Source organism: Vigna unguiculata, chromosome 3 (assembly GCF_037176805.1).
Source record: "Vigna unguiculata cultivar grain cowpea cultivar isolate G323 ecotype 2 chromosome 3, ASM3717680v1, whole genome shotgun sequence".
NCBI lineage: Eukaryota > Viridiplantae > Streptophyta > Magnoliopsida > Fabales > Fabaceae > Vigna > Vigna unguiculata.
Window position 1 is genome coordinate 13297259 of NC_140794.1, and position 14341 is coordinate 13311599.

The window sequence follows — 14341 nt, forward strand, 5'->3', positions numbered from 1 at the left end:
TCAAGAAAGTTGACTCGGGCCGACACGTCTAGGCTGTTGTCCCGAGTTGACCCACGTCAACCTGGCCTGACACTTTTTGACTGTCGGACTCAAAGTATTGTTTTTAAGAATTAGTTAAAGTATTTTAGTGGGTCAACCTTAGACCTGACCCTAACCCACTTGAGAGAGGACTTTTGGGACTGTAAAATTAACACCTCTAAAAGTGACAGTAAAAGATCTACCAAATACAAAAAGTTATTCATCTAATAAATCCTTAACATTATCATATTAGTCACCCAAGTTTAACAAAAATATTAATTTCCATGAATGTTTCAAAAAGACGATCAAACCTCTTTTACTTTTCATAAATACATCTATTGTCAAACAAGTATATACGTAGTATAAGACTACAAAAATGTATAAAAATGTTAAATGTAAGCCAACTTACATCAAGAAAATAGAAGAAACATACACAATATTTAATTGATATTATGCTTATAGAAACTTTAATAAAAAAATTAAAACTTTCTTGAAAATATTTAATTATATTAAACATTGATTATTTTAAATTTATGCAAAAGAATAATACTAACAGTGGCGGAACTTGGAAAAAAAATATAGGGGTGCCAAATTAGATTTGTTATATATAATTTGTTTTTACTTAGAAAAAAAATGCTATTCATCGTTTCTCTTCATTTCCTCTGCTTAAAACAAGCACACATAATAGTAGAATTCAAAAAAAATATTACTATCATTCACTATTATATCATGATACCAAACCATGAATACCATTTTAGATAAAAAAAATTTTTCATCTTTATCACATACCTTCCTCTTTAAAAAAAAAGAATCAATTTTTTTATTATAATCTTTCTAATATAAATTTATCACCCCTCGCCTATCTAGAAAAAATAAAATTTATATTCACAAATCATAATTATCATAGTGCAAAACATAACAAAACTCATACCACTTTAATTAAATAAGCAACATGGTATAAATTCAAAACTTAAAAAAATTACCATAGGCAACGAAAAACACAAAATCCCTAAAATTTGGGAAAAATTATAATTAGGGTTCATACCAATCTCATAAAAGAATCCCAAAAATCATAATTAGGATTTATATTAATTTGAGATAAACTTAATTTGGGAGAAACATCTTAAAAAGAATAATAAATTTAATATACATAAATCATAATAAGATACTAACCTTGATATGTGAGAAATCATGCAAGAATGTATACTTCAATCTCAATCTATGTGTCTCTCAACCTCTATTTTTCAATCTATCTCTTTGTATTTATTTCTTTTCATACACTTTCATGATAATTTATATGGTGGAAAGATCTTATAGCCAGAAATAAAAATCCTAATCTTTTTTTATAAAACAATGTCTCCATTAAATTTTTTTATTTTATCTCTTATTATAATTTTTCGTACTATAAACTTAATATAAATAATATATAAATATAATTTTAAAAAATATATAAATATATATAAAAAAATTCAAAAAAAAAATTGGGGGAGCCGTGGCTTCCCTATGTCACAATGTAGTTCCGTCCCTGAATACTAATATTTTTAAATGCTGTCATTGATAAAAGGAATTGAAAATTTTCGTTCAATTCAATTTGAGATAAATTATTTTTTATTTGGAACTTATTAAAATAAACCTAAAGAACTTATAAAACAATTATGTTTAATTTTATAAAATTAAGAACTGTTTAGATGAATTTTTTAAATAATTATTTGAATTAAGGAAGTAACATACTTTCTTTGTATATTTATTATAGTTCATTTCAATAAATTTCTTAGTAAAGCTTATAAATTACTACAATTTATTTCTGCAAGTTTCATCATCAGATCTGTGATATGATTTTTTTTGTGTGATTCGTAACCATTTATTAAATAAGTATTTAATTATGAATCAAGATAAGTATTCAAGGCGTAATAGAATTTGTTTTAGGAGATTTTTTATTGTCAATAAAAAATATTATTATGATGTAATATTACCAATAAGAATTATGACATCGTAGAAACTTGACCTCAGACGTTGTTCAATGTCTTGATTTTGTTAATGGCTACTTTGTACGGAAGATTAAGCAGAAGAAGCTGTTGTTATGCCTCAGCTTCTCTAACCCGTACCTATTGCACGTCAGGGCTACACCAACACAACAAATATATATCCAATCTGATTCGAAATGGTAGATTAAGAGAAGCGAGAGCTCTCTTCGATTCCATGAAGCACCGAAATGCTGTTACTTGGAATTCCATGATCAGTGGGTACGTGCATCGGAGAGAGATTGTCAAGGCACGCCAGTTGTTTGACGAAATGCCCCAAAGGGACATCGTGTCCTGGAATCTCATTGTTTCGGGTTACTTTTCGTGTCGTGGAAGTAGGTTCATTGAGGAAGGACGTAAGCTGTTTGAGCTAATGCCCCAGAGAGATTGTGTCTCTTGGAACACGGTCATCAGTGGGTATGCTAAAAATGGCAGGATGGACCAGGCTTTGAAGCTCTTCAATGCCATGCCGGAGCGTAATGTTGTGTCCTCCAATGCTGTGATCACTGGGTTCTTGCTGAATGGAGATGTGGATTTGGCAGTTGGTTTTTTTAAGACGATGCCTGAGCATGATTCGGCCTCTCTTAGTGCCCTTATTTCAGGGCTTGTTGGAAACGGTGAATTGGACATGGCTGCTGGGATTTTGCACGAATTTGGTGGTGATGATGGTGGTAAGGATAATTTGGTGCATGCTTATAACACCCTGATTGCAGGTTATGGTCAAAGAGGTCATGTGGAAGAAGCTCGGCGCCTTTTTGATGAGATTCCAGATGATCGAGGTGGTGGTGAAAAGGATCAAAGGAGGTTCAGGCGAAATGTGGTCTCATGGAATTCAATGATGATGTCCTATGTGAAAGCGGGAGACATAGTCTCTGCCAGGGAACTCTTTGATAGGATGGTGAAGCGTGATACCTGTTCTTGGAACACTCTGATCAGTGGATATGTTCAAATCTCGAACATGGATGAAGCTTCAAAGCTTTTCAGGGAAATGCCCAGTCCTGATGTACTTTCATGGAATTCGATAGTTTGTGGGTTTGCGCAGAACGGTAACTTGAATCTTGCAAGATATTTCTTTGAGAAGATGCCCCACAAAAACCTGATCTCATGGAATACGATGATAGCTGGTTATGTGAAAAATGAAGACTATAAAGGTGCTGTTAGGCTATTTTCTCAGATGCAGCTTGAGGGAGAGAGACCAGATAAACACACATTATCATCAGTTATCAGTGTGTGTACTGGGTTGGTGGATCTTTACCTAGGCAAGCAGATACATCAGCTTGTCACGAAGATTGTTCTTCCTGATTCACCGATAAATAATTCCCTTATTACCATGTACTCGAGATGTGGGTCAATACTTGATGCATGCACTGTATTTAATGAGAGAAAACTTTATAAAGATGTGATCACTTGGAATGCAATGATTGGAGGCTATGCATCTCATGGCTTAGCGGCAGAAGCCTTAGAGCTTTTCAAACTGATGAAAAGGCTTAAAATTCACCCTACCTATATAACCTTCATTTCGGTTTTAAATGCATGCGCTCACGCAGGACTAGTTGAAGAAGGGAGGATACAATTCAAATCCATGGTTACCGACTATGGTATTGAGCCACGGGTTGAGCACTTTGCCTCCCTTGTGGACATCTTGGGACGGCAGGGGCAGCTTAAGGAAGCTATGGATGTGATTAACACCATGCCATTTAAACCAGATAAGGCTGTGTGGGGTGCATTACTAAGTGCTTGTAGAGTTCATAATAATGTAGAATTGGCCATAGTAGCAGCTGATGCTTTGATCAGACTTGAACCAGAAAGTTCAGCTCCGTATGTATTGTTATATAACATGTATGCTAATTTAAGACAATGGGAAGATGCTGAGCGTGTGAGAGTTTTGATGGAAGAAAAGAATGTCAAGAAGCAAGCAGGATATAGTTGGGTAGACTGATTGCCGGTGACAACTTTATTGTTTTAGAAATCTTCAGTCTACAATAGATGTCAGATAATTTTAGTGTTAGAGATGGTCGCATTCAACATAACCATACAAATACTGTGATTAAGCAGATTTTAAAGTAGAATAATTGGTTTGAAAGGGAAGAAACATGTCTTCTGGCAAACATTCAGAGGTAAGAAAGAGGTGGTTTTTTTTTTATTTTTGGATGAACTTAACTTTGTGAATTAGTAGCGTAGTGGTATCAGCTGCCATAAATCTCAGCTTATTTTCTGTTTTTTTTAATAGATCAATTTGCCAGTGTCAACATTACGTGATTTCTACTTTGGCTGGCCGGAAGATTAGGTATGTGTTACTATTTTTTTAGTTGATCCTCAAATAAATATTTTATTATGATGATGATGATATGTGTGTAACCTTATTACAAGATGTTGATCCCGTGATTAACTTCATTTGGAATAACAATTTCATGATTGCATTGCCTTACATAAGAATAGAATGTAGATGGAAAACATAATGCAAATAAGTGTTTTGAGGACTGATTTATTTTTTCTAAGCATTCAGCACCCTTTACGAAATTGGATATATAGTATTATTATTAACAATATTATTTGTTTGTGCGTTCATTGGATCAGTCTTCCATATGCTGAAGGCGTCACTTGTTCCTACCTGTAAAAGAATTTTGTCTGCCATGAAATGTTCTATGTGGCTCTATTTGGCACTGGTAAAGTGCGTCGGAAGTTTGACCTAACAAACCAATATTTTGGAAGTTTAAGTGACTTTGAGGTTGCTGAACCAGTGTATACTTGGAAAGGAGTGGCAGACTTTAAAAACGAGGTGAAGTAAAAAAAATTCCACTACCCTACGTTGTAACCGGTACAGACTAAACTCTAATAAATTTGTACATAGGACACTCATTATATTTAGTTTGAATATATTATTTTGTTTCTCCAAAATTATTAGTTAAAATCTGTCAGCTACAAAGTATTATGGATGAAATTTATAATGGGCTGAACTTAGTATCCGACACTCTTCTGCAAATCATCACATTCTATGAAGTATGTTTTAACTCCCACAGGTTTCGATTTTTCAGTGATGTTTCTTATGATAAGATTGTTAGAAAGTGGGGATTTTGAAGAATCAAGTTCAGGAACTCGTTAATGGAAGAGATCAAAAATCAGAATTATCAATGGTGACAATTATTTAAAGTTAGAAAGTTATGAGTGACTAGAATTTATTCTATAAATATCAAAATTGTACTTAGTAATAAATGATGAAATTTATAAATACTACTTAAATCCTAGAGGCTCACGGATGAATGTGTTATTACAAAGTTCTCAATCATTTATTTCAGGTATTTTTTTTTTTTTTAGGATTAAATATGTTTTTGTCTCTTAACTTTCAGTGAATTTTGTAATTAGTTCATTTCGAAATTTTGGACCAATTTAGTCCTTCATCTTTTGAAATACGTAAATTTAGTGTTTTTAATCAAATTTTGTTAAGTTTATTTGACATTTCAAGCGCATTTCATAATAGTATTTGACTTAACATTAAAGCAAAAATGTGTCAAATAGTATAAATAACTCAAATATAATCTTGGAATGCATATGAAACATCAAATAAATTAACAAAATTTGATTAAAATAATTAAATTTACGTATTTCGAAAGATGAAAGACTAAATTGATTCAAAGTTTCAAAATGGACTAATTTCAAGATTCACTGAAAGTTAAGAGACCAAAAATATATTTAATCTTTTCTTTTATTATTTGCCTGAACTTTCTTTTTTTTAGTACTTCTTACCTTTAATTGTGAATGCATAGACACTAGAACGTGAAATTCTTTTTCCTTTCCACAGGGACTAGGAGATTGGATCTAGTCATGAGAAGAATCAAATGCTTTTTACATCATCTCCAATAAGTTCGATTCTAAGTAACATCTTTATTATTTTTTTTTTAAAGATGTTTATAAGCATTCAATTGATAAAAATTTAACCACACCCATAACAAAAGATTTGTGGAAGATATTAGGCCTGAGCATATTATGCGGGCCAGTCCAAATCTGCCCGACCCGAGAAAAAAAGTTGTTAATGGATTAGTTTTAGACGGGTCGGGTTGTAATGGATAACAATATTCAGATAAAAACGGATCGTTGCGGTCGGATATGATTCTTAATTTTTAATTTCATGGATACTCGACCCGAATCAGCTACATATAAAAATTCAAATTTTATTTTAACCTAATTCTATCCCGTCGCACTGCTTCCCTCTCATCCTTTGTTTTTCTTCCATGCCCTTCGTCACTCTGAAGGTAGCCCTCACTCCTTCCCTCTCCTCCTTCATTTTTCTTTTGTGCCCTTCATCACTCTGAAGGATGTTCTTGGTGTCGAATCTTTTTGATTATTGGTGGTGTCGTTACTGTCGATGTTATGGGAGACGGTAGTGGCGCTATTGCTGTCGATGTCGCCGTGGTGGAGGGCGTTAGGGTTTTTCCCACTTGGTGGCCACCGTTGCTTTGGTTCCTTTTTTGTTCGTTTATTTCTTTAATGTGTGGCTACCTGTGGTTGTTTTGGTTCCTCTTTATTTAGGAAAATAAAAAATTATAGATTAAGGAAAGAAACTTTGAGGATCTGAGAAGGAGTGCAGCAAAGATGTAGTCAACCATTCCATGGCCTCCACCCTGCACGAGCTATTTTTCTCTGTTACCGTTCTTTGTCTTTCTTAAAAAAATTCTCTTTTATTTAGATAACTCGATATATCCATTCGTATATAATCGTACTTGAATCCGACTAATTCGGGACAATAATTGGTCGGATGTGATTTTAAATTTTCAAATTCAGATTGAGTCAGATTGAGATAATTGGATTTGAATCCGACCCAAACCGATTCTTGCTCACCCCTAGAAGATATAATGTCTCTAAAAGAAGTTTCTTCAAATTCATATAGGATTATATTTTCTTTACAATATTCACCATTGTCATGATAATCTCATAAAAACTTACTTGACTCACCCTACTGGCAGATTGCAGATTGTATTTGAGACTTAATTTACCACTGGAAAAATTTTAGTTTGCCTTGAATTTATTTCTTTTTTGTTTAACTTATTTGACCATTCTTTTTGTTTAACTTCCTATTTATTTCTTTCCATTTTTCGCAAAGATAAAGTTAAATTAATATAAAGGGATACCAGTATTACTCCAAGAATAAAAAAAATCACAAACATGTATTTCCCCTATGCATAAAATATTGGTTGCCAGACATAGTTGCATATGACATATTATATCAGTTACTTAAAAGAAAACAAAATACTCATAACACCCTACACATGGTTGCATGCGAGTCTTAGATGAACAACAGAGTCTTTCAACCAAAAAGTATTAATTATCCTTTCATGCGACAGAATACACATTCTAACAGTGCCATGCCTTTGGAAACTCTCTCAAACCAACAATGAATCATTTGCTAGGTCTCAAAATATGTATTGAAAAATGGATATAGTATTATTCTCAAAATTGGATATAGTTTTATTTTCAATAAATATTTTTCCTAATTCAAAATAATACATTTATTTTTCTCAAAATTATAATATTATAGGAATATAATTGAACATAGTTTTCATTTATTTATTAACTCCACTTTGAGGGATTAATTTATTGGTGCATAGTTATGTCTGGCCCTTGGAATAAAAAATGAGTCAAGAATTATCCCCTGCACATATGCCCAATAGCAGTTGCTCAAGCTAATCCATTCCCTATCATTTAAAGTGCAACAACCACATAACACCACAGCTTTTAAAACTTATGCAATTGTGCTAAGTAAATTTTAATCAAACAATCAATGAGGGGGAAAAACCTTTCCTAACAGGAATCCTCCACAACAGAGCAACTCACCCTAATTGCACTAACTGATATTTAAATCACTACTTTTACTTGCAACTCCCACAAATACCTATTATTATTAATCAGTGATCTTTGAACAGAGGAAAATAATATACTGAAAATCGAAAAATGGAGAATTAAGGATCAACTTTAAAATGAAATAAAATATCAGCTATGCTAACAATACTTCCTCTAATACTCTCTTTACTATTGGTTGAAATTTATTAGAAATCAAATTTTAACACGTTTCATTTGTAAATCAGGAAAATCATCATATGAGAAATGAGAACCACAAAAAAATTGTAATTTTCAATAAATTCTAACTAATAATATATTGTTACTAGCACTCAACCAAAAATATAGACCCATTATATATCATTCTATAATGATATAAAAACAATAGAGATAAATAGACAGAAAAATGACATACAAGAAAAAGAGGGAGGACAAAACTTTTAGTTTGGAAACCAAGGAGAAGATATGAATCTAACACAAATAAGAAAAAACAGGAAATAGGCAAAAAGGAAAAAAAAAAAAAGGATAGAAAAGTAGAAAACAAAGACCACTTCGAGTTTTTGTGCACAGCAGATGAGGGATGGGAATGAACACGTGTGCAGAAGAGCAGAGGGAAGCAAATGGGGTTAGATATTGACAGCGAGAAGCATGAACTTGGTTTGTTAAGAATGAAAACAAAGAGGTAGGCTGAAACTTTTCGAATTTGGATTTCCTTTAGAAAATGTTTTCATGGAAAGCTGATCTCGAAATTTAAACAAATAAAACTAAAATTGATATTTTTGTCAGGAGTCGAGAGAAAGTTCTGAATTTCTATTTTAACCGTATGGCATCCAATGCATACAAAATAAGACGTTCTCACCAGTCCATTTAAAAACATAGAAATAGTCAAATTAAAGCATATTCAAACCAAAACATCATAAGCTTGCTATGCAAAAAAGTTAGTCGTTTCTTTGAGATGATAATCCATTAAGTGGTGGTAAAATACAGGACAGCAGAACAAATGTGCCATCAAACAGTTTGTCGATTTTGACTTGATGTTAGGATTGACAACAAAAGAGAAAAATTATAAAAATGATAAAAGACATCAGCCTGATAATAAACATATCTTCATTATAAGAGTTGAACATTAATGATTAAGGTGGAACTCCCTAATCGGTCAAACAGATCAATCTTAATTAATACAAAATGATTCTCAATAATCAAAACATCTCACAGAATGAAAATAAACATAAATGGCGCACCATGCTTCTCAAAAAACTATCCACTACATTGAAGACAAAGCATATATGACTGTGCTACAGGAAACTACCAAGAAATATGCAATCCACTAGCTGTATAATCAAGAAAACAGTGTAAGGCTCGTAATCCTTCATCGTTTATAGACAATTAAAAACAAAAGCAGATTGACTTTTCTTGTGTCTGAGGGTTTTCCTTTGCACACTAAAGAATAATTTGGTAAACTGAAATGTGAATACATTCACCTGTGAACTACTGAGCTGAGGTAGAACTAGAACCAACATTGCCCAAACCCATCTTCTGCCCCAATAACGTAAGCTGCTCTACAAATTCGACTCCAGTTAGAATTTCCGTTGTTCCATATATAATATGCTTGGCAGGCTGCTGATGTTGTGCAAGCTCTTGCAGACTACAATATTCAACATAATTACCACCACCAATCATGAACACAATTGCTTCCTTAAATGGTCCTTTCAAATGGCTGCTACTTGCTCCTGAACCAGACTTAGGAGCCCGGGGATCAAAGGAAAGGTATGAATCTGTTTCAGGATTTGGCCTACCTTCAGTCAAGGCCTCAACTGTTCTTGCCAATGCTAGCTGCCTATCGTTAGATAGAAGGTTTTTTACACCAGCTGTCACTGCACTAATTGATTGCCCATAGAGCTTCTCAGCCCAATCAACAATATTACTTCTGCTGGCAGAGTTCGCTGATGCCAGTGAAACATTCAACGACTTGATCTTCTTCACGTACTGAAAAGCAGCAGGATCAACCTCAGACTCTCTCAGAGCTGCTTCCACAGCCTCTACTTCAGACTGATTAATGGTTTCAGATGAAATAAGATATATGATGGCAAACCTAAGCTTATCCATCTTTGTTCCCTTCCCCCTGAGCACACCAAGCAGGTCACCCCTTTCAATGCCCCCTCTAACCAACATGTCATTCTCCTTCTTAGCATAAGAATCAAGGGATCTCTCCTTGATCTCCCCCAACAACACGGTCGCAATGTTCGTATGTTTATCAATCACCTGCTTTCTCTCAGTCAACTCAGGCAGAGAATTCACAGCATTCATCAAATGCTTCGTGTTCCCAATCAAATCCGTCCCATCAAACTCAGCACCATGAGTCCCACCAGTCCTCTTATTCACCTCATCCACATCCTTCTTATACTTGTTCAACTGTGTCTCAATCTCAACCGCAACCTCCGGGAACTCCAGCGATCCATTCGCAACCCAAAACGAATCAGCATAATCCAACTCATAAGACCTCATACCACCTTTCTCCCCCTGCACACTCAGCCTATTGAGCTTCAACCCAAGCACATCATGAACAAGAGGCCGGTAGCGAAAATCATGCTGAATAGCCACCGGCAACTCAAAATTCCGGTCAAAAATACACAGCACAGGGCGCTGAAACGAGCTCACAAAGTTCCCACCCTCTGTAAACAAATTATTCTTGGACAACAAATGATCCCTAATGCGCTGATCCAACGCAGAAGCAACCATCTCAGCAGGGCCGCCACGCGGGCAGCGGATAACCGGCACAACAGAGAGAGTGGCCAACACGCAAAACAACCCACCAACGATCTTCTCAACAAGCTCCTCGATTTCCTTGTCTCCAGCAGAAGGGTCATTGAGTTGAACATAACAAGATTTGTGGGCCAGCGAAAAAAGGTTATCCTCTAGGGTTACAAACTCCAGATACTGATCGTGGACCTTGGAGATTCGCTGAATTGAATCCGAGTTTAGGGTTCCGGCGGCGAGGTCTTCGAGGAGGGGCCGGGGGATGGAGGTGGAGAAATTGAGGTGGAGGCTCTGGTAGAGTGCTTTAGACGCGTCCGAAACGATGCGTTGCACGTTGGATTGGTTAGGTTGGACGAAGTACACCGCCGGAACGTCGTGAACGGGCTTGCGATCCTTGTCGATGAGGAAGTAGAGGGTTACGCCGTGCTTGCGGAGGTCCTTGACGTGGATCAAGGGGGAGAGAATGTTCTGGCAGAACTTATCGTAGATGAGGATCTTGTACACTTCCTCGTTGGCCGTGCCGGTGGTGGCGTTGAGCGGCTGGTTGAGGTTGAGCATGCGCGCGATGCATTCTGAAACGCCAATGGATGGTTAGCGTGGCAATTGAAACGACGGGGCTCATTGGGAATCGGAAAATGCAGAGATCGGAATTGAGAGTGATTACCTGTTTGCTTCTGACGGAGATTCAGAGACATGGCTGTGACGGCGGAGCGATGGGAATTGGGGTTGCTGAAACGGTGGTGGATCTGGATTCAGATATAAATACACTATGCATTCTCTCTTCCTCTTCTTACACCTATTTCTATTCAACTCTTTTTTTTTTATTATTATTATATTTTTTTAATTTTGCTCAACGTTAAGTAGCTATCCTAATACTACCAATTTTTTAGGAAAATGCCACGTTTTTCTTTTTCTTTTTGTTGTTATTTAAAATATTGTCACAGATATTATTATTATTATTATTATTTTGTCTAAGACTTCTTTGTCAAGGAAATCTGGATAAGTATTTTTCCAAAACTTTTACCACCACTATTTTAGTAAACAACCGCCATTTTCTTTACTCTCCCGGTACGAATTAGTTCACGTTTAATTGCAATTTTCAGTTTCTTTTGTTAAACATTATAATTAATTAAGAAAAAAAGATTAAGTTTTTATTTGAATTATTATAAATATATGTCAAAATATTATTTTAATTTAACACATAATAAAATAAATAAGATAACATTTCATGTGAGAATGCAATTAAATGTAATACAAGAATAAGCATAACAAACTGATTATATTTCTCTAATTTTATGTTTTTATCTTTTGACATAAAATCGTATCTTCGAAATCTCCATGAAATATATAAATAAATAAATAAATATTATTATTATTATTGTCTTAAATCGTCTTAATAGTAATAATAAAAATATTCAATTTTAGATAAATATATTATATAAAATAAAAATTTGTAAATAACACACAAAACCTATAGGTAAAACTAATTTATCTATGGATTGTCTATAGGCAAAAGTTTGTAAGTAAATTAGTCGTAACCAATTTATCTATGAATATATTCATAGCTAATTACTTATGAATATATGAATATATATGTAGGTAATTACTGATTTGATCAATTGGTAACGTGTTTGACAATTTTAATTAAATTGGTTTTTTCTACAATATGTACGCAATTTTGGACACATTCGAAATCATCATGAAAGTTCAAAATAGTTCTTGCAATGTAGAGAATTTATAATTATAGTAGATAATCAAGAGTATCATTAAAATAAATAATTGTTATTACAATGTCCATATCTAAGTTTAACAATGAGAAATCCAAATACTATATAATCCAACTATCTTAATAAAAATATCCAAATCACAATTGTTTTGTGAGAAATCCAAATATTGTACCTAACCATGTCAATTGTCTTTTGTCCATCATTAAGCCAACCAAAATAATGACCAATAAGAACCTCCATTTTAGCCTTCAATTCCTTCTCACCCTTCAGACCTTCCCCTTGGAGTCTCTTCATCGTCATTTGTCTGCCATATGATTCATTTTCCTTCTTTTCCTAAGATTATGTCTTTGTTGAAGTTGTCAATTGCTTTCAAAACATCAACCTGTGTAAAAGTTGCAATTTTACAACCAAAAGGAAATGGAGTCGTGATTGGTGCAGTGGATTTTATCTTTAAGGCGTTGAACTTGTTTCATCCACCATTTAACTGTGATCAACAATGCACACCAGCATACCACACCATTTTCCATCTCCACGAATTCAATCCCTTTCAACATCTTTGTCATCGCGCATACACACCACATTTTCTACAAGCATAAATAGAAACCAAATCACAAATTCCATCCCTTTCAACACACATCATCATCTTCATTCGTCTAAAAACAAATTCATCATCTCAACCCAACACAAATCAGAAACAGTGAGAATGAGATAGAACCATCGCCGACAGCGTTGCCGCTGGTGAGTCAGAGTTTAAATAGGCAGAACAGAGGCGGTTTGGGTCGCGACGGTCAGGGGTTTGGTTTTTGTGGTGCTCTCGTGTCCCAGTCGCGAAGGCTGGTGTGATGGTGGTAAGTCGTGATGTCTCGAACGTGCTGAAGAAACGGGGGAGACACTATTGATGCTAGTGCAGGAGCGTTTCACACAAGGAGGAGTGAACGACGATGGCATCGCCGGTGAGGCCTCCAGCGGATGCCGGTGTCGTTGGTGGTGGCCAAAAGGTGAGCGCATGTCCAGCCGCTGGAGTCGTGGTGGCTTGTGGGGAAACGAGAAGAGACTGCTACCATTGGTAAAAAAGAAGCTTTAATTTTAATTAGGTTTAGTTTGAGTAGAAATCGGGTCTAACCATGTTATTTACTTGCGCACCCCCTGCTTTTAATCTTTGCACCTCCAATATTTGTGTTGGACTATTTGTGTATTTCTCTACGCACCCTTGATATTTGCTAGCCCCACACCCCATATTTGTTTTGGACTTGTTTGTTGTTACTGTTTGCAGCCCATGTTTCACTACACACACCTCTAGTGACTACTTCCTGCACCACCAAGTTTACTGACTCCACCACTCATTTGTGTATTACTCTTATTTTGGGCTTGTTTTATATTTTACTTGCACATTCCCACATGTGATAATCTTGCACCCATATGTCTTTGTTTATTGTTTTTGGGTCTGTTTTGTGTTTACTTCATGCACCTCACACATTATTCAAGCACCCTTACATTTTTGTTTTTCCACTTTTATCCTTTTTTAATTCCACCATTATAATTTTCTTTCTAAAAAAGAGAAAACAAAAATATTTTAAAATTATCAAAAATTACAAAAAAATAATAGAAAAATCTAAAAAAATGAAAAATGTTCTCTTTCACTTTATTGTGTCTGTGCGGTCGCCCGCACCGTGTGACACTCATTTTCAAAAAACCAAAAATAGTTTTTTTTCTCTTTTAGTGTCTATCTGATCGCCCGCACCGTGTGACACTCATTGTCAAAAATACCAAAAATAATTTTTTTCTCTTGTAGTGTTCGTCCGACCGCTCGCGTCGTGAGACATATTTTCAAGTAATTCAAAAATACCAAGAAAAACATAAAATTTTCAAAATACAAAAACATCAACATTTTCAAGCAAAAGTCTTTTTAAAAACTACGTGATCATTGATTCTCTATTGCGAGATACGTAGGAGCAAGGCCCGTCCTTGTCAGATTCACCTCCAAAA

At 34.8% G+C, this 14341-nt stretch overlaps 2 protein-coding genes and 1 long non-coding RNA gene across 3 annotated transcripts; 1 reads left to right on the plus strand and 2 right to left on the minus strand.

Annotated features, from left to right (window-relative positions):
• The first annotated feature begins 1985 nt into the window (after positions 1–1985).
• MEF9 (mitochondrial editing factor 9) lies at positions 1986–5006 on the plus strand. Its single transcript, XM_028061632.2, has 3 exons — positions 1986–4156; positions 4270–4326; positions 4617–5006. Exon 1 carries the CDS (start codon positions 2056–2058, stop codon positions 3976–3978), a length of 1923 nt encoding a protein of 640 aa, XP_027917433.1. The 5' UTR covers positions 1986–2055; the 3' UTR covers positions 3979–4156; positions 4270–4326; positions 4617–5006.
• A 3955-nt stretch (positions 5007–8961) lies between these two features.
• ATSLY1 (Sec1/munc18-like (SM) proteins superfamily) lies at positions 8962–11455 on the minus strand. Its single transcript, XM_028063752.2, has 2 exons — positions 11293–11455; positions 8962–11200 (listed from the first exon to the last, which is right to left on the minus strand). The coding sequence occupies exons 1-2, from the start codon at positions 11321–11323 to the stop codon at positions 9360–9362; spliced, it is 1872 nt and encodes a 623-aa protein (XP_027919553.1). The 5' UTR covers positions 11324–11455; the 3' UTR covers positions 8962–9359.
• A 934-nt stretch (positions 11456–12389) lies between these two features.
• LOC146887489 (uncharacterized) lies at positions 12390–13209 on the minus strand. The gene is made up of 2 exons (XR_014993580.1): positions 13071–13209; positions 12390–12939 (listed from the first exon to the last, which is right to left on the minus strand). It is a non-coding gene; the product is annotated as an uncharacterized LOC146887489 (long non-coding RNA).
• Positions 13210–14341: the final 1132 nt, after the last annotated feature.